Source organism: Oratosquilla oratoria, chromosome 44 (assembly GCF_046742065.1).
Source record: "Oratosquilla oratoria isolate Oo_2021 chromosome 44, ASM4674206v1, whole genome shotgun sequence".
Lineage (NCBI taxonomy): Eukaryota > Metazoa > Arthropoda > Malacostraca > Stomatopoda > Squillidae > Oratosquilla > Oratosquilla oratoria.
The window spans coordinates 16,570,729-16,595,499 of NC_134820.1; the positions used below are offsets into that span (position 1 = coordinate 16,570,729).

At 39.0% G+C, this 24,771-nt stretch overlaps 3 protein-coding genes across 4 annotated transcripts in view; 2 read left to right on the top strand and 1 right to left on the bottom strand.

Moving 5' to 3' along the window:
• Positions 1-430, top strand: part of LOC143022315 (corticotropin-releasing factor receptor 2-like) — an 89,499-nt gene extending 89,069 nt beyond the window's left edge. Inside the window, exon 14 of the mRNA XM_076180463.1 lies at positions 110-430. Within this exon, the coding sequence (XP_076036578.1) occupies positions 110-430 (321 nt within the window). The remainder of the gene's footprint in view (positions 1-109) is intronic.
• A 1,021-nt stretch (positions 431-1,451) lies between these two features.
• LOC143022240 (uncharacterized) overlaps positions 1,452-24,771 on the top strand; it is a 58,709-nt gene continuing 35,389 nt past the window's right edge. The window contains exon 1 of one of the 2 annotated variants that reach the window (XM_076180366.1): positions 1,452-2,015. In XM_076180366.1, the coding sequence (XP_076036481.1) occupies positions 1,938-2,015 (78 nt within the window). In that variant the 5' untranslated portion in view covers positions 1,452-1,937. Of the gene's footprint in view, positions 2,055-24,771 lie in introns of both variants that reach the window. The other variant, XM_076180365.1, reaches the window with a different exon arrangement.
• Positions 8,689-24,769, bottom strand: LOC143022241 (GTPase Era, mitochondrial). Its single transcript, XM_076180368.1, has 9 exons — positions 24,566-24,769; positions 21,113-21,253; positions 18,394-18,572; positions 17,732-17,856; positions 17,423-17,597; positions 14,610-14,867; positions 10,846-11,007; positions 10,119-10,248; positions 8,689-8,958 (listed from the first exon to the last, which is right to left on the bottom strand). The coding sequence occupies exons 2-9, from the start codon at positions 21,222-21,224 to the stop codon at positions 8,774-8,776; spliced, it is 1,326 nt and encodes a 441-aa protein (XP_076036483.1). The 5' UTR covers positions 21,225-21,253; positions 24,566-24,769; the 3' UTR covers positions 8,689-8,773.

The window sequence follows — 24,771 nt, forward strand, 5'->3', positions numbered from 1 at the left end:
CCTCTCTCAGAATCACCAGAAGCTCTTGTATATTTTATTTCAGGAGCATTATATATTGTATTTGATATTCCGCTTTTGATGCTCAGACTTCTCTTTCCTCCTTCGACAGGGTATCTTCGTGTCTGTCCTCTACTGTTTCTTGAACGGCGAAGTCCAGGAGCTTCTGAAGAAACGCTATCGACAGTACCGGGTCCAGAAGGAGGGGGGTTATCCACCACAGCGTCGCAAAAGCACAAAATCCACCATCATCCTCCCATCGTCCTTCGTCATCAGGTCCAACGCACTGACGACGACGATGAAGACGTCGCCAGCGACGGCGTTAGCGACGTCGGGAGGAGGCGTTAAGACAACGACGACGACGGCGTCGGCGGCGGAGACTTCGAGTAAATTCGCGAAGTCTTCGCCGCTCGTCCAGACGTCTGTTGTCTAAGAACAGAGGAACTTAGTCGAAGTACTAGAAGACCAATTTTCGATCTTAAAAGGCGCAGTGGCGATGGTGGATGTTACCAAGATGGCGAAAACAAAATGGCGGGTATGGCCAAGATGGAAAAAACAAAATGGTGGATATGGCTAAGATGGAAAAAACAGAATGGCGGATATGACCAAGATGGCGAAAACAAAATGGTGGATATGGTCAAGATGGAAAAAACAAAATGGCGGATATGGCCAAGATGCAAAAAACAAAATGGCGGATATGGCCAAGATGGAGAAAATGGCGGATATTGCCAAGATGGCGAAAACAAAGTGGTGATCATAGGTAATTGTCGTGATACTGGTGATCATGATAGTAATGGTGATGATAATGATGAGAGAAAGAGCGGTCGTGATGATAATGATGACGGTGGTGTTAATGGCAATAGTATTGGTGATACTGATGAAGACGAAGACGACATTGGTGATAGAATTGACAGTGATGGTGATATCAATACTAGTGCAGATGGTGTTAGTGTGGTGATATCCATTAAACAACATTTACATACACAATAACTATCAAAGGTTGTGTCATGTCACACAAAAACTATCGTGACGTCATACAAACGCACTGTCACTCTTAGATGTGACCTATAAATACTACGTCGTGTTGTGACATCACACCTGCTCTGATGTCAGTGATGTCATATGAACCCATGGCATTCCAGAGTGAAATGAAACACTGTGACCTTAGGTTATGTCATTTCGTTAATTCTAGTGACTTTTATTGTTCTAGTGTTCTTGGATAGAATTTGGGCATAATTAGTAATGCATACCGAATTGCACTGAAGTAAATAACATTTTGTGTATGTTGATGATGGTGAGATTTATTTTATATATTTATGTATTTGTTAATTTATTAACTGGTTTGTTTGTCTGTTTTATCTTTTATTACTATTTTTACACTTCAACCTCCAGTTGCTTCGGAGACACATAGGGAGGAACTGGGGGAACTTCCGTGTCTGATGGACCAATTGGACGTTGGCAAAAGAAAAGAAACAAATAAACAAAATAGTAACGCACAGTACGTCTCGAAGCGAATTTATAAATCAATAAATGTTTAAAAACAGCTTTGTAACGGACCGTGCGTTTACAATACGATTATTTTACACAGCCTTTATTGGTGAATGTTTAAAACCAGTTTTATTGTTGTTTTACTAATGATGTGTTTGGTAAAATGTTTCGAAATGTTTCACCCAACAGCTTGGCAACACTTCTTACTAATTAAGAAGGGGTTCATAATACACGGTAAATCTTGTAAACCGTACAATTCATCTTCAGACTCATAATAACAGTTTCATTCATGTCTCATTTGTCTTATGACTATCTTAACCCAGTGCCCTAACGAGTCGGGTTTCATAACCCCTCACACTTTACAATACGACTTGAATGAGGTGTCGGTTGATGAAACCTCAGTTCAGGCCGGGGTCTAACTCCCACAAGAAAAAAAAAATGAAGGTCATTTCATGCTACAACAGAATTTTTACAATTCATCGCTTTGCCGGAGGTGGTCGTGCCAATTTGACCAAGGAAGGGCCAAAATGGTGAGGCTGACAGAAAAACATCTTACAATTCACATTCCTGTAAGTATTGTGCAAAGGAGCTCCTCATTCCACCCCAGCATAAAATTTGGAGACGTAACTTCGTAAGTGACAAACAAAAACAGAGGCTGGAATCACATGTAACAAACTGTACACATAATATTCTGTTTGTTATTCGTTGTTTACACATTCTGATAACACTGAAGAACTTGGGCAGTCCAACAGGGTAGCCATTTGGCAGTTGAACATAACGGAACTTGGGCAGTCCAACAGGGTAGCCATTTGGCAGTTGAACATATCGGAAGTTTCCAATGAGCTGGTACTTGGGTTATCATAAATTCTGATGTTACTATTACACTCCGTTACCCACTTTCAACTAGAGTTTATTATGTACATTCAAAATCTGATCAAAACTACTCCCAAAATTTTTAAGAACGGCTTTCACTCAAAAACAGCAGCTGAATGGAAACCTCAGACAGATGGGAAATAACTAGGCCTACATGTCTTCAAAATATATCAACATCCTCACCTACATGGAGGTGCAACCCCTAGGGGCTGGCACTCGTTCTTTGGACCAGACCTAAGATTGCTATATTTTGACCAGATTTCCTCCTGTTTACTTAGAGCTGCTCCCTTCCTGCTAGCTGGTAATATTAAATATAGAAATGAACAAACAGTAGTATAACAGACAACAGTCAAATGTGTCTTCTTGGAGAGTGGGAAGGCTAATGAAGAGCTGTGAGTTTCCTGCCAGTGAAACTCAACAAGTCAAGACAACAGTTATATGATAATATGTGCTTGTCACTCAGCCCTTTCCCCCCCCCCTTTATTTATTTATTTATTTATTTTTATTATTTACAGAGCTGGGCACATTACTGCTGGACAGGTAGTGCATTACTGAAAAATCTGGAATTAATTTCCATCAGTGCATTACTGATTTTAATTTCCTTAGAGTGGTCAGTGTTACTGCAGATGTGTATATGTATATATACTAAGGAAATTGAAATTGGTAATGCATTGATAGAAATGCACCTCAAAATTTTTGGTAATGCACTATCTGTCCAGCGATAACGTACCCAGCTCTGGATATTTACTATTATATGGATGTATGGCTTTTTATGGGCAGGAACCAACACATCACACTGCTGAGCCATCATCCATTTCTCTACAGCACTTTATGCCAACTAAGAAAATGAATGTTTAGTTAAATAATATTTATTGCAATTTATTGTGTTCTACATGCACAAGACAGATCCTATTGCTGGGCAGAGGCCCCTATACCCAAGGGTAAGGAGTTTATGTAACCTGTGGCAGACTCGTAGGTCTGTGACTGAAATGCGCATTGTGACGACGTGCCTTTCGCCCATAATAGTGGGAGCCATAGGGTGGATGGGAGAAAAGCTACAAGTGACTGCCCATTTTTAATATTACCAGTGTTTTCTTACCCTTTAGTTACTCAAAGTAGAATCACATTTCCAGGTATGATATTCCATAAATTGCTTGGTGAATGTCTTAATTCCCAAGATAGATATCAAACTGGCTTGCTTCTCTCAAGTATTATTCTTTATCAGAATGGATCACAAAAGGTCCTTTTGCTTTTGTAATTCTTATTCTTTATTGTGCATATTCAGTTCCATTTTTGAAAAATGGCCCATTTGCTGTTTTCTTGTTCTTGTATTTTGGCCATCTACCATCATGAAATGTAGCTCCATGACAATACCATGACTTTGAAAACACATACATACATACATACATACATATACCAAGGCTTTTTCCCCCTTACAAGGGAGGTAGCCAAAGAGGAAAAGGCATAAAATCATTCCCACCCATTCCATCCCTGAATACACTCCACACCCCTCCACCCTCCCTCTTATCTTAGCACCTCCTGGATGACGGGTCATCCCTGCACCTTGTCCACTGCCCTGGGTCAGCAGTGTCACAAGACACAGCACATCCACAGCAAGGCCGCTTCATTAAATCGGCGTCCCCCCCTCTCCGTCCCCCCATGCATAAAGGGAGAAATCCCTTCGGGCTGCATCAAAATTTTGCTCACACATACTACCTCAACCCCCATCCCCCTGCCTATTCCGCCTCATGCATCACAACATTATCCATATACAACCATTCTCCATTCACCCCTGTCTTCTGTCCTCTCCCATCCTTCCTCAACAGACATTCCCCTCTTTCCCAAAGCCCCCTTTACCCCATCCATCCACCTCATCCTAGGGCATCCCCTCATGTTCACTCCCTCCACATCTGCCTTTACTAGTCTTTCTTCACTCATTCTTTCCATGTGTCCAAACCATCCTAATACTCTTTCATCAACCCTATCTCCCAACTCCCTTTCCACCCCTGTTCTCCTCCTCACCTCCTCATTTCTCACTCTATCTAGCCTAGTAACCCCCATCATACTTCTCAGACACCTCATCTCAAACACATTCAAACTCCTCTCTTCCTCTCTTATGTTCCATGTTTCTGCTCCATACAGTGCTGTTGGCACAATCACTCCTTCATACAGTCTCCTCTTAGTATCCATTCCCAGATGTCGATTCCTCATTACACTCTTTAATCCACCAAGGCATTTACTCGCTTCTCTCAATCTACATTCTACCTCCACCTCCACTTCACCTTTTCCTGCCACATTTGCACCCAAGTATCTAAAACTATCCACTTCCCCCAGTCGCTCTCCCTTAATGCTCAATTCCAGTCTACTGCCACTTTCACCCCTTGAACATCTCATCACCTTACTTTTACCTACATTTATCTTCAGCTTTCTTCTATCACACACTCTCCCAAACTCTGTCACCAACTTCCTCAATCCCTCCTCCAATTCTGCCACAGGTGCAGTGTCATCCGCAAATAACAGCTGGCTCACCTCCCACTTTTCTCCATTTTCTTTATCCATCTCCAATCCCTGACCCACTACCTTTGCATTTACCTCTTGCACTACCCCATCCATGTACAAGTTGAACAGCCAGGGCGATGTAACACATCCCTGATGAAGTCCCACCTTTACCTCGAACCACTCACTCTCTCCATTTCTAATCCTGACACAAGCTCTACTACTCTCATAAAAACTCTTGACAGTTCCTATAAGCTTTCCTCCTATCCCATATATCTGCAAAACCTCCCACAGTGCCTTTCTGTCTACCCTATCGTATGCCTTTTCCAGATCCATAAAAGCCCAAAAAACATCCTTCCACTTTCCTATAGCTTTCTCACATATCTGTCTTACCACAAAGATCTGATCTACACAACCTCTACCCGTCCTAAATCCACACTGTTCCTCACCATTTGAAAATAGGAAACTTTAATTGTGTGGTTAATATCATGTTCTTATCAAATGAACAATAGGTTCACATGGTCCTTACCTTACACCTCTGTACTCTAACATCATGGATAAGACATTTGGCAATAAATTCATGTGTGAAAATCTGTATACTACATCTCAAAAAATAGAAGGTAGAATTGTTGACAACTCTTCTGCCAAGCTTTTAGGTCACACAGTTTCCTGGCTCAAAAATATGAATGGCATGTTTTCCCATTATGATTATAGCAGTTTTGCAGAACTCCTAAAATAGTTATTGATAGCTATGAACAAGCTTTTTCTCAGTTATTTGCAAGTATTTATAAAAATTACAGTACGCAAACACCAAATAGGACACCTCTGGTTGTAGCTGCTAGATGACATCTGAAACCCGGTAGCTGAAGGGATGCATTTTGAGACTTCCAATCCTATTTTCCTTGGAAAGCTAGTCTAAAGGATAGCAGATAAGTTACCTCCTGTGTAAGGTATATGAGGTCCACATTCTTTATTTGTGGGAGGGATGCAGTTCGTCAATGTTATCCAATAGGTGTTAGAAATTTTTACATTCAATTTGGAAATAAAAATTTTGCACTCTTTCCCTGTTTCTGGTACCATGAATGTGTCCAGTGAGGAGATTTCAGCTCATAGATGTGAAGGAAGTTACATTGATGATAAACATCACTAATTATAAGAACTATGTTTTATCATGTGTAATGTGTAAATGCAAATGCTCTTTGGTACTATTATAGTTAAGAAGTATATAATTATTTAGATTAATGTATAGGCAAATGATTATACCAGAATTGACATTCTAGCCCTGTTCAGAAATATTTTCCTATTAGAAAGGAAATCACCAAGTAGGGTTCATATGCAAACTGTATATATTAAGTGTTTGTAGTGATAATATTACACTATGATTGGATGACAAAGAATAAGCCTATAAACCCTACATTATTGTACAATTGGTTATATATATGACCATAGCTGGTGATATGAAACCCAGATTCAGAAGTTCTTGCCATTCTTCATTATTTCCAGTGTCACAAGCTGGGAGGAATCTATGTCATGAACTCTGTGAAATAAAGATGAATGACATGAGCCTCATAAATTATTTGTTTTACCTCTCAAATACAATCCATTTCATGCGAGTAGTTTTGTGGGTCATTTTAATTTGGTTCTGTTCTCCCACCCTGCCATGAATCGTTGCAGAGGCTTCTTTCAAATGCTAATATGCCATGGATAACTGCTGCTTCTATACATTTCCTCCATAGGAAATGTTCAGCATTACACACACACTAGCCCCCCACCTTCAGTAATTTGTTTCCCTCCAGTAGTGGAAAAGGTTGTGGAAGGCCATCTGTGAGTTGCCTTGGCCAGTAACTTTGTGACATTTCCTCCATCCACCTACCTGAGGCTTTTATATACTCTAAGAGTTTGTATTCTTTGTTTCTATACTTGAAAAAGTTCCAAGTGAAACATTGAACATTTAATAAAGGCTTCATCTCCAATGTTTATCCTGTTAGAACTATCAGCAGTTGCCATTTGAAGTAAGTTTGTAGGCCCTCCAAATTCCTCAATAGCTTTGACATACGAGTGAAGCGATGCCCTTCTCCATGTACATGGCGTCATTGATTTTTCTTAAGGTAGGGGTAACTTTCTATCAACATCAGAAATGGTTAGAATTTCTATTTAAACAGTACGAGGTATGTTCAATAAGTCTTGTAGGCAACTGCTACTTTCATGAAAAGTAATGAGAAAATGTCAGGCAAGACATTAAATATGATTTGATCAAAATACTACTTCATGGTGAAGTACACATACATATATTCTATAAAATGACTAACTGGCAAATTTCTATATTTGAAGGTCTGAGTGCAGTGGTGAATGTGGTGGAACCAGTCTGATTTGGTTTGCCGATCTGTGAACACTTGTCAAGATGCAGGGAAAGATGGAGCAATGTTACGCCACTAAATTTTGTGTTAAAGTTAAGAAAACCACAAGAAGCTTATGGAATGTTAAAGGAGGCCTATGGGGATGAACAGATGAGCCAAGCAAGTTTCTATTGGTGATTTAAAAGATTTTATGAAGGAAATGAACAGGTTGAGGATGAACCCAGATCTGGAGCACTGAAAAGTGCACACAAGGAGGAAAACAGAGAAAGTGCAAAGGTTAGTGATGCAAGACTGTGAGGATGACATCTGAAGCTGTTGGTATTAGTATTGGCACAGTTCTGACCAAATATCTGAAGCTCCACAAAGTCTGAGCCAAGTTTGTGCCAAAGATCCTCTCTGGCGACCAGAGGCAGTTTTGTGTGGAATGTTGCACCGACATTCTCGAAATGATAGAGGCTGATTCAGGTTTCCTGAATAAGGTAGTGACTTGTGACGAGAGTTGGGTGTTCACCTACGACCCTGAGAGCAAACGTCAGAATGCTCAGTGGAAGCACGCGACCTCCCCCAGACCCAAAAAGGCAAAGATGAGCAGGTCGCAAGAGAAGGCCATGGTCATTCCTTTCTTTGACTTCCAGGGGCTCATTCAACTTGAATGGGTTCCTCAGGGCCAAACCGTCAGTAAGGAATATTACCTTACTGTTCTGAAAAGGTTCAGGGAGAAGATGAGGAAGAAGAGGCCTCAGCAGTGGAGGAGTGGTCAGTGCTGGTTCCACCAGGACAAGTCCCATGCCACAAGTCAACGCTGGTGACCACCTGGATGGCCGACAGGGGAATTAAAGTGGTACAACACCCACCCTACCGCCCTGACCTAGCCCCTTGCAACTTCATCCTGTTCCCACGCATGAAAGACAGCCTCAGGGGAACCAGATTCCAGTCAACAGAGGAGCTGAAAGAGGCATCGGAAAGTTACCTGAAGGGACTACTGAAAAAGGACTTTGAGGAGGTCTTCCAGGATTGGGAGAGACGCATGCAGAAGTGTGTAGATACGAGAGGCAATTATTTTGAAGGAGACAAAGTTTTGTAAGCTTATGAAAATGAGTAGTGTCTCTCCTGACATTGTCTCATTACTTATTTAACATACTTTGCACTGCTTAAGTTTGCTGATATTTCAATTGTTTGTAAAGCATAGTTACATAGTCTGTATTTTTTGTCATTTTACTGACAGTTTTGGTCAGATTTGAATTTCTGATTTGGGGTCCTTATTTTAGACAGATATATGCCTAATGCAGTAGTATATTAGATTTCTTTTCTTCAACTCTTACATTCTTGCACATTTTTTTTTCTAGATATTCTGAACACGAACTCTTGTAGCTTTAATCACTACTCACTTTTCCTTCAATTACCATTTCCTCTAATTATGTGAAAAAAATCACAAACTTTCATGTGTACACACAAGGGCATCAAAACAATTGTAAAATACGTTTTTAAATATACTATATTGCATTATTCATACATAAACAATAACATTATACAAGTCATAAGGAGATCACATTGTAAGAAATTTATTTCTTAAAGGATTTATTGTAACTAACATTCAGTCTTAATCTGACTTCACTTCTGAAAGTATCCCTAAGATCCTGTTCAGCTTCTTTGGCAATGCGTGACACACTTTTACCTCCAGAACCAATCAAGACTTGAATCAGTCTTCGTTTTTTACAGCGGACGCCAATAACAATATTGAGAACCTCTGTAAAGATTCAAAATTCATCTGTAATTATCAATTCAGCAACGATGTTCTCAAATAAAAAGTTAGCACATTAACAGATACAGATGAGTGGAAGGGTATGTTTATGGGTCGGTAAGAGAGATGGTGAATGGTTTAAATTTGACCTCTTCCATACGAGTCAAATATTCATGCACACATCAGGTTGCCTGATATAATGTGATGCATCACAATGTGCGTATTACAAAATATAAAGTTACTGTTATTATACTCGTTCTCTTTTACCCTGAATAATTATAACATCACAGAAAACATAATCAAGCCTGTTCACAGAATACGGGGGTCACTCAACTAATATAAAATAATTAGGAAGCTGATTACAGCATCCTCGTATACCCCACTCACGGCTCATGACACATACATAGGCATTATTGTATTCAAGAGGTTAGTATGGGGCTGCGTCAAGCTCATGTGATGTCACCACAGTTGTCCAATGTGTATATGGATGGGGTGGTAAGGAACGTAAATGCAAGAATGTTAGGGGGAAGAAGCCTATTGGTATACAGATAAATAAGTATATAATCAAAATTGTACTGATTCACACACATATACCAAAGGCTATTTCCCTCTTACAAGGGAGGTAGCCAAAGTCAAAAGGAATAATTACACTTCCACCAATTTCATCTCCACCCACTCCACTCCTATTCACCACCCTTCCCTCTTCTCTTGGCTCCTAGATGACAAGTCATCCCTGCATCTTGCCCATTGCCCTATGTCAGAAGCAATGTAGTAAGACACAGCACTGATTCACACTAGATGTAAACACAAGCATGCCAGACAGGCTTTGTTATTTGTCAACTGGTGTTGCTACCTCTACTGCTCAACTGCATCTCCAAGATGCCTCCATATATAGTATCTTGTTTTTTAGTTAATAAAAGACTTGTATAGTCATTTTTCTCAAGAATACAAAAAAATGTAGGGAACAGGGATGACTCTTCATCCATGAGGAGCTAAGGTGAGGAGGAGGCAAGGGGGGGAAAGCCCTTGGTATACAGATAGACTATTTCATTAAAACAATATGTGAATTTAGAGAAAACTCCTGTGGACACTATCTCAGGTTAAATCAACATTCTACAATATCAAGATCACCTAAAAATTAATAACAAATTATATATCATACTTACCAGCTTCAGACACCTCCCAGAATTCAACGTCATATTGAAGATTATAAGGAACCTCCTTAGGAAAGTAATCAAGAAACTTTTCACGCACAGCTAACATAGCTATCTCATATGGATTTTGATCTGTCACAACCTGTTTGAAATAAAAAATATCAGCAACATAATTGAACACACTTTAATTACTAGTGTCCAAATGTTTCATCAAATCATTTGAGCAAAATCTTCCATTCCTATATGAAAAAGATACAAGATCACTGCTGTCTCAATATATTAATACAGCTTTATCAAAGTGCTGTCTTAAAGAATTCCATGGGTTCAGTCAATTAATCAACTGTCCAAGATCTATAGAGGCCCATGCTTCCCAGGTAAGCAGCAACAGGCATTGGACTAGCCCATCAGTCATTCAAGAGGGAATATTGTTGTCTGGGTAAGGCTAGGCTGGGGTAGTATAAGATGTACTCGGTGTCTTCTGTGTGATGACTGCATCTAAGGTAGTTTGTTTCTGTTACCAGGCCTATTCTGTGTTGATAAAATTTTAGTGCTGGATGGTACCCTGAATGTCATCATGCTACTGTAGTTCCTGCTTTTCTTGGCAGGAATTTTCCTCTTAAGGTTAATGTAGGAGGATTCAGAGGAGTCAGAAGTCTGGTAGTCAGTCTTGAAGTATTTATTTTGTAACAAAGTGACAGAAAAAGATACATAGCGGTTAACAAAGCAAGACAGGTCTCACCTTCTGACTGAAGAGCCAGTTGGCTGGGTAAGCCCAAGCAATCATATACTCTAGCAAATCCTCCACTCCAAGACCATCATGTGCTGACACCATGAACACATCTTCAAACTTAGGCCAACTGTTTCTTTTCTCCACTAGCTGCATAACCTCAATCTCTGTGGGCTGCAAAATACAAACTTGTTAAATGTTTACTCTTTCAGGTCATAAAGCCCACTGTAGCATTTTCATCAAAAGTGTAGGAAAACATATTAATCATTTTGTTATTGGAGAATCAAAATGAAAGAAGCTGGGTGGCAAATAAAAGATTAACCAAGATCTGGTTACAATTTCCTCACACACATACATGCACACACACACATATTATCCATAGATTGGGCCATATATGAGCTCCAAGTTCTCATGTGGGGGGCAACAGATATTGATCATGTGTCCAACACACAATCCAAGACTGTGATGTATCTCTCTCTCACACACATACAAAAATGTATTTGGGAGTTGTGGTAAGGGACAAGGATGGTCTATCATTCAGTTGAGGCTAAGATGAAAGGGGCAATGTGCTTGGGATGTATGTGGAATGGATATAGATAGGATGTATGCTTTGACTCAGCCATGGTACCTATATGGGGGAAAAGGCCTTTTGGTATGTTTGTGTATAAGTATTTGGAGTCATGAGGTGGTGAGTGAAGGCGTGGATGTAGAGATAAATTACTGTGTAAAATAAACAAGTAAATGTGTGGATACAATGAAGTGTTTTGAGAAATAGGTATTTGGGGATGAATGCAAAGAGGAGATGTGTCTAGAGTTGATGGTAGCAAACACAGTGTTTAGGAAGAAAGTCAAGCATAAGTACACATGGGAGAGGGTGGTGGATGGAAGGGTAGTAGAGAGAGCTTTAATAGACTATATAGTAGTAACCAGGAGAAGAGTAGGAAGAGTTTTGGATGTACATGTTCTTACGGGAGATGTGGAGGAATATGAGATAATTTTTTGTTGGAAGGTAAGTGGAGAGTGGAGGATAGATGGAGAAAGAGGAAAAGGACAGAAGTTAGGGAGGTGCTTAGAGTAAACTGCTTAAATGAGAAAGAAAAGGAGGGGTATAAGAAGCTGAGAGAAGAGTGGGAGTGAAGGACAGAGTAGAACTAGGAGTGGAGGAGGAATGGGGATGTTTCAAGGAGGAAGTCATAAAGTGTGCAAAGATGGTGTGTGGAATAAGGAGGTTGTAGAAGAAAAGAAACGAGCATTCACAGATTGGTTGCAAAATAGGATGAGAGAATCATATGAGAGGTACAAAGAAAAGAGAAGTAAAGCATAAGATAAAGGAGGCAAAAGGGAGAGCAGATGTGAAATGGGGTAAGAGTATAACATAAAATTTTGAAAGTTTAGAAAAGATGTTTTGGAAGGAAATTAGGAGAGGAAGGGGAGGCAAACCAAGTAGAGAAGGTAAAAGGTGCAGATGGAGAGATGATAATGGAAGAGACAACAGTAAGAGAAAGACGGACAGAGTATTTAAGGGAGTTGCTAAATGTGAAGGAAGATAGGAAGGGAAAGGTAGTTGCAGTGGGAAGTGCTAAGAAAATGACAGTGATGAATGAGGAAAATGGAGGAGAAATAAGAAAAGATGGGGTGAAATCAATTATTAAAATGATGAGAGCAGGTAAGGTACCTAGGTTAGATAAATGTCATGTAGTGTCTAAAAAAGGGAGGTACAGTGATGGTGGACTGACTGGTGAGGTTGTTTAATGTTTGTCTAAAAGAGGGTACTGGAGGTTGCTGCTTTACAAGGGAAAAGGGGACAAATGTGAGAGTAGTAGTTTCAGAGGGATCAGTTTATTGAGCGTAGTTGGGAAGACTTATGGAAGGGTTTTGATTGAGAGGATTAGAAGAACAGTGTGGGTTTAGGACAGGTAGGGGTTGTATGAATGAGATTTTTGTGGTAAAGCAGATATGTGAGAAAGCTTTAGGAAAAGGTAAGGATTTTTTTTAGCCTTTATAGATTTAGAAAAGGCTTATAGCAGGATAGACAGGAAGGCACTGGGAGGTATTGCAGATATACAAAATAGGAGGAAAGCTGTTGAGAACAGTCAGGAGTTTTTATGAGAGTAGTAGAGCCTGTGTTAGAATTAGAAATTGAGAGAGTGACTGGTTTGAGGTAAAGGTGGGACTTGACCTGGGATGTGTCATGTCACCATGGCTGTTCAATCTATACATGGTTGGGGTGGTGAGGGAGGTAAATGCAAGGGTAATGGGCCGGGGGCTGGATATAGTTAAAGAAAATGGAGGAAAATGGGAGATAAGCCAGTTGTTGTTTGCTGACAACACTGCTTGTAGCAGGATTAGAAGAGGGATTAAGGAAGTTAGTGACAGAGTTTTGGAAAGTGTGTGAAAGAAGGATATTGAAGGTAAATGTAAGGTGATGAGATGTACAAGGGGAGAGGATGGCAGCAAATTGGAAGTATAAAGGGAGAGAGGTTGGAGGAAGTGGAGAGCTTTAGGTATTTGGGGGTGAATGTCGTTGGAAAGGGAGGAGTGGAGGTAGAATGTAGACTGAGTGAGGCAAGTAAATGTCTTGGGGGGGATTAAAAAGTGTAATGAGAAACAGACATTTAGGAATGGATGCTAAGAGGAGATGGTACGATGGGGTGATTGCGCCGACAGTACTGTATGGGGCAGAAACATGGAACATAAGAGAGGAAGTGTTTATATGTGTTTGGGATGAAATGCTTGAGAGGTATGGTAGAGGTTACTAGACTGGATAGAGTGAGAAACAAGAAGGTAAGGAGAAGAGCAGAGATAGAAAGGGAGTTGGAAGATAGGGTTGATGAAAGAATATTGGGACGGTTTGGACACATGGAAAGAATGAGTGAAGAAAGATTAGTAAAAGAGGTGTGAAAGGCAGAGGTGGAGGGAGGGCAACCAAGGATGAGATGGATGGATAGGGTCAAAGGGGCATTAGGAAAGAGGGGAATGTCTGTTGAGGAAGGAAAGTAGAAGACAGAAGATAGGGGTGAGTGGAGAATAGTTGTGTATGGATGATACTGCAATGCATGAAAGGGAGTGGTGGGGGATGGGAGGTGAGGGAATACATACATACATACATATACCAAGGCATTTTTCCCCCTTACAAGGGAGGTAGCCAAAAAGGAAAAGGCATAAAATCATTTCCACCCATTCCATCCCTGAATACACTCCACACCCCTCCACCCTCCCTCTTATCTTAGCACCTCCTGGATGACAGGTCATCCCTGCACCTTGTCCACTGCCCTGGGTCAGAAGCAGTGTCGCAAGACACAGCACATCCACAGCAAGGCCGCTTCATTAAATCGGCGACCCCCCTCTCCGTCCCCCCCATTGCATAAAAGGAGAAGACGGGGAGAAATCCCATGTGAATGATATTTTGTTGTCGCCCAGAAGGATTTCTCACCGTTTTCTCTTTTTCTGCATGAGGGGATGGAGAGGGTGGTCACCAATTAAATGAAGTGGCCTTGCTGTGGATGTGCTGTGTCTTGCTGCATTGCTTCTGACCCAGGGCAGTGGGCAAGATGCAGGGATGATCCATCATCCAGGAGGAGCCAAGAAAAGAGGGAGGGAGGGGTGGTGAATGGGAGTGATCCATATGGGGATGGAATGGGTGGGAGTAGATTTATGCCTTTGACTTTGGCTACCTCCCTTGTAAAAGGGAAAAAAGTATTTGGTATATGTATGTATGTACAAGAAATGGTAGAATGAGAAATATTGAAGTGAGGCACAAATGTTTACATTTTTACCTTGTACTTTCCTTCCAAAACATCCTCAAAAGAGAAGTTCAAAACATTCTTTGTTCTTCTTTCTGCACTACATAATTCTGGGACAGCAGGATCTTTCTCATCTTTTGATTTCAATCCAAGGGCTCTATTAATCAGCTGCTTTCCAGTTAAGACTGGTTCTTCCTCTGTAACAGGATGCGACTTACGACCACCAACAGTGCCGTCACTCAGGATCCTGGCAATTTCTAGTAGATGGCGTTTTGTCTTCACAGTATCCACCTGATGATTATAAAAAAGACAAGTTCATAATTATAGGAGAGAGCTGAAAAAGAATAGCTTCCCACACAGAGTGGTGGATACCTGGAATAAATTAGATAAGGCAACAGTGTGTGCAAACACTATTCAAGAATTTAAGAACAAACTTGATGCTGAAAGATACAAAGACAGGTCACCACGAGCATAGCTCCCTTCCTGTATAATACTAGTTAGAATACACACACACATACATATATATATACATATACACCAAAGATTTCTTCCCCCTTATAAGGTAGGCAGCCATACAAACAACAAAGGCCCTTTTCCCCTTATACTTGTAAAGGTCAAAACACAATTAAAACACAATCACACTTCCCATCTCAGCATCTCTGGGATGAGAGTTGTCCCAGTCCCCATCATACTGCTTACATCAAAGGCAACATAGCAAGACAGCTCTACCACAGCAGGCCTCGGCAACTGGATTTCCTACCACTTCATTAAACAGAAACCCCCAGCTCATCCACTCCAAATAATCTATAAAGCAGATGAAAAGATTACCCCTTTGGACCTCACTATCCCTTCGTCCATTCACTCTCCATTCATTCCAATCTTTTGCACTCTCTCTTCCCTACTTGACAGACATTTCATATTCATTCAAAGCACTTTTAACCCTGTTCATCCACCTTATTCTAGGTTCTCCTCTTCAGTTCATTCCATCCATTTCTATTTTATACACCCTTAGTCTTACCACAGTCATTCTTTCCATACACCCAAACTATCTCAGCATTCTCTAATCTACCATATCCTACACCACCCTTCCCACTCCATTTCTGTCTCTCATGCTATCCATTCTTGTAACATTTAATATATTTCTCCAACCTTTTATCTTCAAAATGTTAAAAATCTTCCTCTTTGCCTTCCTTATAATCAAAGTCTCTGTTCCATGCAGTGCTGTGGGTATAGTCACTCCTTCATTCAACTTTTTCTTTGTATTCATCTCCAGATATTTATTTCTCATAATACTTTTCAACCTAAACATTTACTTGCATTCATTATTCTGTAATTAACCTCTACATCCACTCCCTCCATTCATCGCCATATATGAGGTCTTTTAGAAAAGTATCCTACTTTATTTATTTATTATTTTGTGAAAACCTGATGGATTTGAATCAAGTGCGCTTGCATGAGCTGACCTTGAACCTTCATGGGCATGCGTGAATTTTTATCTGCCTTTCGATTGCGTCAGTTGCTGGCAAGCAGCATTTGCGTGAGGTAGTGTGTAGTGCTCTTGGCAGTTTTTCATTGCAAGGAAAATGACGGAACAACTGGAGCAGCACTACTACATCAAATTTTGCCAGAAACTGGGCGACAGCCAGGTGGAAACCATTTGGAAGATTCAGACAGCTTTCGGTGATGATGCTATGGACATCACACAGATTAAATAGTGGTACAACCGGTTTAAAGATGGCCGTACACTGGTGGAGAGCGAGCTATGCTCTGGTCGGCCATCAACATGCTGAAATGACCAGGTCATTGCCAAAGTAAACGCTGTGGTGATGCGGGACCGTCGTGTGACTATCCGAGAAATTGCGGAAGAGATAGGCATCAGCACTTTTTGATACATTCCATTGTGACCAAATATTTGGCCTTGAAGAGAGTGGCAGCGAAACTTGTGCCGAAGCTGCTAACGGTGGAGCAAAAGCAACTTTGTGTTGAAGTCTCACAGGACATGCTGGACTCCACAAACAATGACACCGACTTCATGAATACCATAATCACTGGTGACGAGTCCTGGGCATGACCTGGAAACCAAATCCCAGTCATCACAATGGAAGCAATGAAAAACTGCTGAGAGCACTACACACTACCTCATGCAAATGCTACTTGCCAGCAACTGATGCTATCGACAGGCAGGAAAAAATTCACGCATACACATGAAGGTTCAAGGTCAGCTCATGCAAGTGTGCTTGATTCAAATCCAGGTTTTCGCAAAAAGAAATAAAGTCCTGGGTGTATGGGTATGACCTTGAAACCAAATCCCATTCATCACAGTGGAAGCAATGAAAAACTGCTGAGAGCACTACACACTACCTCATGCAAATGCTCCTTGCCAGCAACTGATGCTATCGACAGGCAGGAAAAAATTCACGCATACACATGAAGGTTCAAGGTCAGCTCATGCAAGTGTGCTTGATTCAAATCCAGGTTTTCGCAAAAAGAAATAAAGTCCTGGGTGTATGGGTATGACCTGGAAACCAAATCCCAGTCATCACAATGGAAGCAATGAAAAACTGCTGAGAGCACTACACACTACCTCATGCAAATGCTCCTTGCCAGCAACTGATGCTATCGACAGGCAGGAAAAAATTCACGCATACACATGAAGGTTCAAGGTCAGCTCATGCAAGTGTGCTTGATTCAAATCCAGGTTTTCGCAAAAAGAAATAAAGTTGGATACTTTTCTAACAGACCTCGTACAACCAGAGGAAAAACCATAATGGTAACAATGATGATACTAGTGATGATAATAAATACAAATGGCTACTCTTAATTCATAGTTCTAGTTAGTAAATAACCTTGTTTAAGACTAGGACTGATGGGATGTGTGGATATAAAGTAAGAAGACGCAAGACTTGAGGATGTAGAGTCCGTTGCAAATATTTGTTGGATAAGTCATGGACGACAGCAATAAGATCGGCACTCAGTAAGGATTTCTCCCCATCCACCACCAAGGATCTTTTGAGGTTGTGTCTGAAACATCAATAGCAGGTTTTATTATCCAAACCATGGGAGGAATATTAAATAGGATTTAATGTTTATGATATTTATGTAGTAAATGTGTGCCTAAACTTTCCACCAAATGATGGAAGAACAACATCACTCACTTGATTGACTCTGCATGGTTGACAAGACCTGGAGTGTCCAGAAAGACTATCTGAGTGTTGCCTTTACTGAATACTGCCCTCATTCCACATTGTGTAGTATGAACCTTTTTTGACACAGTGCACACCTAAGAAAATCAAATAAATGTCAACATATTTGTAGTAATGAAGTAGGGGAATTGACACCATAAAAATATAAATAAACCAGAAAAAAAACATTACTGTTTGAACAACTGTTCTGAAAAATGTGAAAAAGTAAGAATTCAATACAAAGAAAAAATTAAATAAAACATATCTTACTAAAAAAAAAAACACCTTTACCTTTCCTTAAACCCACATTGCTCTTCCATAATTAATCCTCTTCCCCTCCTAAGCCTTTTGATTAATACCAACACACCATATTGACTATATTTGCAGTGATCCCTCTAAAACTATTACATTCATACTTGTCCCCTTTTCCCTTATACAGTGGAACTATACATGCACTCCACTCCACCAGCAATCTCACAGCACTATGTTAAACAAAGTTATGCAATAGCTGGCTGAACAAAATGGTCATTGAGTACAATTAGGTAAGTGCATATGCCTGTATATAAACATTTCACCAATATACACACAGTTCAAGAGGAGTGAAATTTATAACATCTAAAGTAATGTAATCATACCCTCCATCCCATAAGCTTGTTGATTAAAGTACTCTTGCCACTGTTGGGCAAGCCAATCACTGCTACTTTCAGCAAATGGGAATCAACAGGCGATGCTACACTGCTGGACATGACATCGCCCATCTCCTCCATGGTACGTGGAACCACACGGTTGTATTCATAGTCCATCGTGTCAAACCCTTTATGGAAATAAAAGTAAAGTGAATTAATACTACACAATCAATCAATCTGTTGCTCCAGGTCTTTCTTCCAGGAGACCCATGGCTCCAAGGTTATGAGCAACAACCACTGTGTGGACCCATAAGTAACTCAGGGAAGAAATAGTATATTTGTCTAGAGCAGTGTTTCTCAACCAGGGTTCCCCGGAACCCTAAGATTCCGCAAAAGGTCCCTAAGGGTTCCGCAAGAACAAGTGAGATAAGGTAATCTACTTTTGATTTTTTATTTAATTTCATATATGTAATATAATTAAACAAGCATGACATATTCTTGGTTATTGTAATAATGTAATATAGACATCATCCTATCTAACCTATTATTATGATGAAAATAAAATGAGAGATATGATATATGTGTTTCTTTTTGTGCTGGGGTTCCTTGAGACATGCAATTTATTTTAAAGGTTATGCAAGGATAAAAAGGTTGAGAAACGCTGGTCTAGAAACTGTTAGTGAGGGGCAGCACAGGACTTTTCTGTGGGGCTCTGGTGAAGCCTTGAGCCCTGCAATCCAACTTGAAGAGTATGCCTTGTGATCTGAGTGTGAATGCATTCTTGTGTGGAAAGTTGTTGTATATGAGTAGTAAACTGCTCTCATTTTCTCTCTTTTTGCACTTTCTGCTGGTAGTGCTTGTGTAATACAATGAAATGGGTGAGTAAGACTGAGGACTGGTATAAAACAGTGCACCAATCACCTTCATATGACATTCTATGGGGAGAACTTTGGTTTCTGTGTACAGGTGTCCTTTTGGAGTGGCTTTGGTGCATCCTGTTCTTCCTCTTAATGCTCCATTTTGTATAGTTTGTTAAGTATCCTATGTTTTGCTGATTGCTGGGAACCACACTGTGGAAGTGTAGCCAGGCATGGTTCTAATGAATTGTTTGTAGATGGTAATCAGAGTTTCCTTCTATTGTCCAAAGCCTGTGTTTGCAACTGTCTTTAGCAGGTTTAATTTCTTGTAAATTTTCACTGCCGCATCTCTGATGTGTAGTTTAAAGGTTATATGAGTATCAAAAATGAGGTCTAGAATTTTGGGGTTGTTTTCCAATGAAAGGGTTTGGCCATTCATTTTCATTACTGGGTGCTTCTTTGATTCATGGTTGAATGGAGCAAGCAACACCACTGACGATTTCTGCATTGAAGTCTCCAATCTACTATTTCTGAGTCTGCTCTAGTTTGTCTGAGCAGGCATAGGGAAAAGATGTCTTTTGGGCCTTCATGGACTTGGAGGCATATGACAGGATTGACAGAGAGGTTCTATGAAATGTATTTACCTAGTTGTATTTTATGGGAAGGGGAGCTATGTTTGTGGTGTCCCATCTTCATATCTCATTTTATCTAGACTGTTTTCAAATTCATGTATTGTTTTTGTTTTTACACACACCACTTTCTCATCTAACTTGTTCCAAATGTCTATTACTCTGTGGGGAAAGCTGTTCTTTTTCAGATCTCTTCTATAACTGTCTTTCTTGATTCTCTTTCCATGTCCTCTTGTATTTCTACAATCCCATTTTATTAGATCCTCTCTATCAATAGTTTCTATGCCTTTCATGTGTTGCAGATGTTTTGCATGAGTAATAGAGTTTGTGTAAGGAACACGAATAAAAAGACGAAATGTTTTGAGGTGAAGGTGGGGGTGCACCAGGATTGTGTAATGTCTCCATAGTTGTTAAACATGTATATGGGTTGGATGGTGAAGGAAGTAAATGGAGAAGCTAGGCAAGGGGTTGGAATTTGACATGAGAGAGGAGGTAGGTGAGAAATGAGCCAGTTGTTGTTTGCAGATGTCCTGAACTTATCTTAAAGTGTACATTTTAAATATGTCACTTTAATTAAAGATATAATAGCACATGAGTAAAATAAAACTTGGTCCCACTTGCGGAGAAAGATAAGCTGTGATACAGAGTAAACCGTATATTTTGACCACTGACTGTAATCTTCTTCAACAGGTACATGTATCTGCTGAAGAGGATCGCAGTCAGTGGTTGAAATATACATTTTACTCTGTATCTCAGCTTATCTTTCTCCGAGAGTGGGTCTAAGTTTTATGTCACTTTAATTTTGTACTTGTTCCAGAAAAAGGACATGCATGGATTATGTATACTACCAGTGCTGAACAGTCCATAAATTTGGACTTGATCGTGTGTAAGGCAGCTTGGTTGAGTATATATGTGTCATCTGTTGTATTTTCTAAACTGTGTTGGTATGTTATAAGTGATATGTGGCAGTTGCAGCAGTTTGATTAGGTGAACTCTGTCCACAACAAAATTTGGGTGGAGAACCTACGGCCACAACCTGTGTTATAATTCACCGATGCTGGGGTAACCAACAACATCACTTCAGAGGAGGAACTTTTTGTCCATTAAACAAATAAATTTTTGACTAAATTTTGTTGTTCCAATATCTGACTATTACATCAAGAGGTCTCTGATGAATCTCACATTAAATTCTAGTAAGGTTTGAAAGCGTGACACAAGATACCACAGAATGTAACTACTTACCAATGTCATCTAGATGGCTTCTGTAGCAATAGTTCTTGATGCAATAAGCTTCAGGTCTAAGCTGCAGCTGTCCAAACAATTTCTTTGAAACGATGCACCACTGTCGAATCATTATTGTTGGTTGGTTAACTGATTACAATTCTGAAATCTTTAATAATGAAATATTTATTTGATCACTTATCAAAATCTGATTTTTATGAATATCAAATGATCTATTTCTCTGTATTTCAATCCAGTATTCCTATTCTCACTCTTTTCTTTACAAAATAATTTTCCTTAGTGAACCCTTATTGGAAACCTTAGTTTGCTATTTCAGCTTGAGTTTAGGCATATTTATAGACCTGTCCTCCCACATTTAACTTTAACATAAGAACATACATAAGAATAAAGGAGACTGCAAGAGACCATAGGCCTACACTAGGCAGCTCCGTATCCATCACCACCTGTCATACCCATCCATAAAGTTGTCTAATCGTTTTTTAAAACAACTGATAGTTTCAGTGCTTACTACATGGTCACTAAGTTTATTCCATTCATCGACCACCCTATTAGTAAACCAATTCTTGCCTATTCCTCTCCTATTTCTTAGTTTACTGTTGGCAAACCTGTAAAATACTTTAAGCTTATCTTTACATTTACTAATAAAAATCCGTTTAAAAGTTCCTTTCTTTCTCTCTCCTGATTGGCATGTATCAATTTCTAGTTTTATATTCTTTCTTTGCTTCAAAAATTTTTTGTCTTCTATTTTCTCCAAAGGCACATATGTGGTATTTCTAGGAGATATATATATATATATAAAAAAACACTTTTTCCATTGGAAACAGTTGAAATTCATGTAAAATACCTAAACTTCTGGTAAAACATATTATGATGATGTTGGAGATATTAAAACAATAACTTATTTCTGGAGAAGAAGGTGAATGCTTGCAGTATTTTAATTATTTGTTTATAACTTAAGATTTATTCATTCACTGGTCCTGTTACTTGAATGACAAGACAATGAAATATCCACATAGTTGCCTCTGGTGGAGTAGGGGCTTTAAACAAGATCACAAATACTGAAGTACAAAAGTATTAATAAATCTTCACCTTATCACTCTTGATTAATATCATCAATAACCCTAAGATCACTTAATCTGTTCAATATGAGTCAAATTCCTGCATCCAGCATCAGATGCCTGATGTATGATGATTGATGCATGACAATACTCATGTTATGAAATATAAAGTCACTGCTATATTACTCATTCTCTTTCACTGAGTAATAATAATAAACAGAAAATTTGATCAAGCCAGTCACAGAATTTGGGAGTCACTCAGCTACAACTACAAAATAAATATAATCAAGACTGCGACATTGACGTCTTTGTATACCCACTCATGCCTCATGACACCTACATAGGCGTCATCATATGGATGAGGTTAACCCTTCGATTAGTACAGGTTTCCCTAAGACGAATAAAATCATCCGGCAATAACCAGAATAAAGCTTATAGAGACTTAAGTATTCAGAGGATTAATATGATTTTTTATCCTTAAACTACCAGATTTCTTTTAGCTCACCAAAATCACCTGGCAGTAATAATAAAGCTTTTATGTAGATTTTAGTTATTAGAATTAATATTTTCCCATTCGGTTAAAGTTATTTGATAACCAAGCAAATAAACAAGACAAATGCCATGTGACCAAATTACAGGCATTAATTTTCTTTTTATAGAACTGTCTTATTCTTTAATACCTGCAGTATCATATTTAATTTGTATTCTGTACCTGATAAAATGATACTGGAGAACCATATACAAATCATCTTGGTTACACTAACAATATGAATGATGAAACTTTTTACTAGAGAAAATTGAATTCATAAAACATTTAAATTTGGACAACAGTAAGCCAACTTTATTTACCATTTAAATTACATTTTTTTTTTTTTTTACCTATGTATGCTTCTCTATGATGCTTGACTAATGTTTTGGAATGGATTCTTATATAAAAAAAAATTGGTGAATGAAGATGATCTTGGAATAGATTATATTCATACATAGAAGCCTCACCATATTTCATTTTCCACATGCAACACTTTTCAGTAACCTTTTCAATCTTGAGCTACATTTCTTGCAGAGGAATTATTTTCAATATAAGATATCCACAAGGAAGAAATAATAGTATATCTAATGTTTATGTCAAAATAAAAAGCATTTCATATGAAGTACAGAGTGGAAGCATCACGCTTGCAAAAACACTAGAAAGAACTTGCTGAGAAAGATTTTTGTTAGAGAACAAAAAATAAACACCAAGGTGATGTTACCCAACTGGAAAAGTGACCCTTAGATAAGTACGCGTACATCCGGAAGTGGCACCACCATCGCAGATATAATATTTACGCCACCATTTCTTGTGACCCTTTCGACTGGCGTACCTTAAGTTTGAACTTTGTTAGCATTCAACTCATACTTGGGAAATTCAAAAGGTCTTCCTGTTCTAGAAGTTTAGATGTAGTTCTTTAAAATTGTATGGATTTTCACTGATTTAAATGTAAATTTAGATAGTTGCAGTGGCAACTTAGTTTTTGGAGTGGAAATTCAAAGGGATGAAAGCAATATATGAACTTTTTATTATGATATATGTATTTTCCAACTTATTTTTACCCAGAAATGAGCAATTTCAAGATCGTTGTTCATGATGTGACTATGCCTTTACCTGTAGGAAATGCATTTGGATTGTCAGGTTTTGCTGCTGGGTACCATCTAGTGGTAATCCTTCTATTTCTAAAGACTGATTGTAAACTACTAAAACAGGAAGACATTTTGAACTACGTGCGCATGCATTAAATGCTACCCGAGTTCAAACTCAGGAGAACCTAATCGCATAGGTTGCTCAAAATTGCAGCAGCAAAATTCAATCTCCAATGGTGATGCCACCTGCGGATTTGTGTGTACCGTCTTAATCGTTGCTATGGCAACATGATCATTGTTAGTAAGAATATCATAAAAGGAGGGTCCTACATTGTTTTTGACATGCTCAGATGATTTGTTGATACATTAAACCTACAAATGTCAAGTTGCATTTAAATTGGACCAGCAGTTTGGGTTTTAATTTTTATGGATTATTTTGACAACTTAATCATTGCAAATTTTCATTGTATGATGTAAATGTCCCACATTGTTTGCAACATGCCCACGTGATTTGGACCTGTGGATTAGAGTTAATGTGTATTTCTTTACCAAAATCTTTACAAGTAAATTCTTACTTTTTATTATATTATATTTATAAACTATAAAGTCTAGCCAAAAATTCGGAAGAGAAAAAAATCGCATCTCCCTTATTTTTCAAGCTACTTCAAAAATTTAAAAAGTATTTTGTTTCTAATGAAATGGTCTTTCATTGCAACAAGAATTTAAGTCTTGAGTTAAACCAAACTTGAAAATTTTGTGGTCGTAGACTCGTACCTACCTTAGAACTAAATAGGTGACCAAGATCATATATCTCGTCTCATTTCATCCAAGTTCAAATTAATTGTGTATTCTGCATTAATTGTTTCATACTGTTTGAATCTGACACTATAAAATGATATTCATATCGATGAAAATGAGTAACAACTGAATTTCGCAGAAAAGCTAGGGTGTTCTGTTTGTTTACTATTGTCAGCTGACGAATTC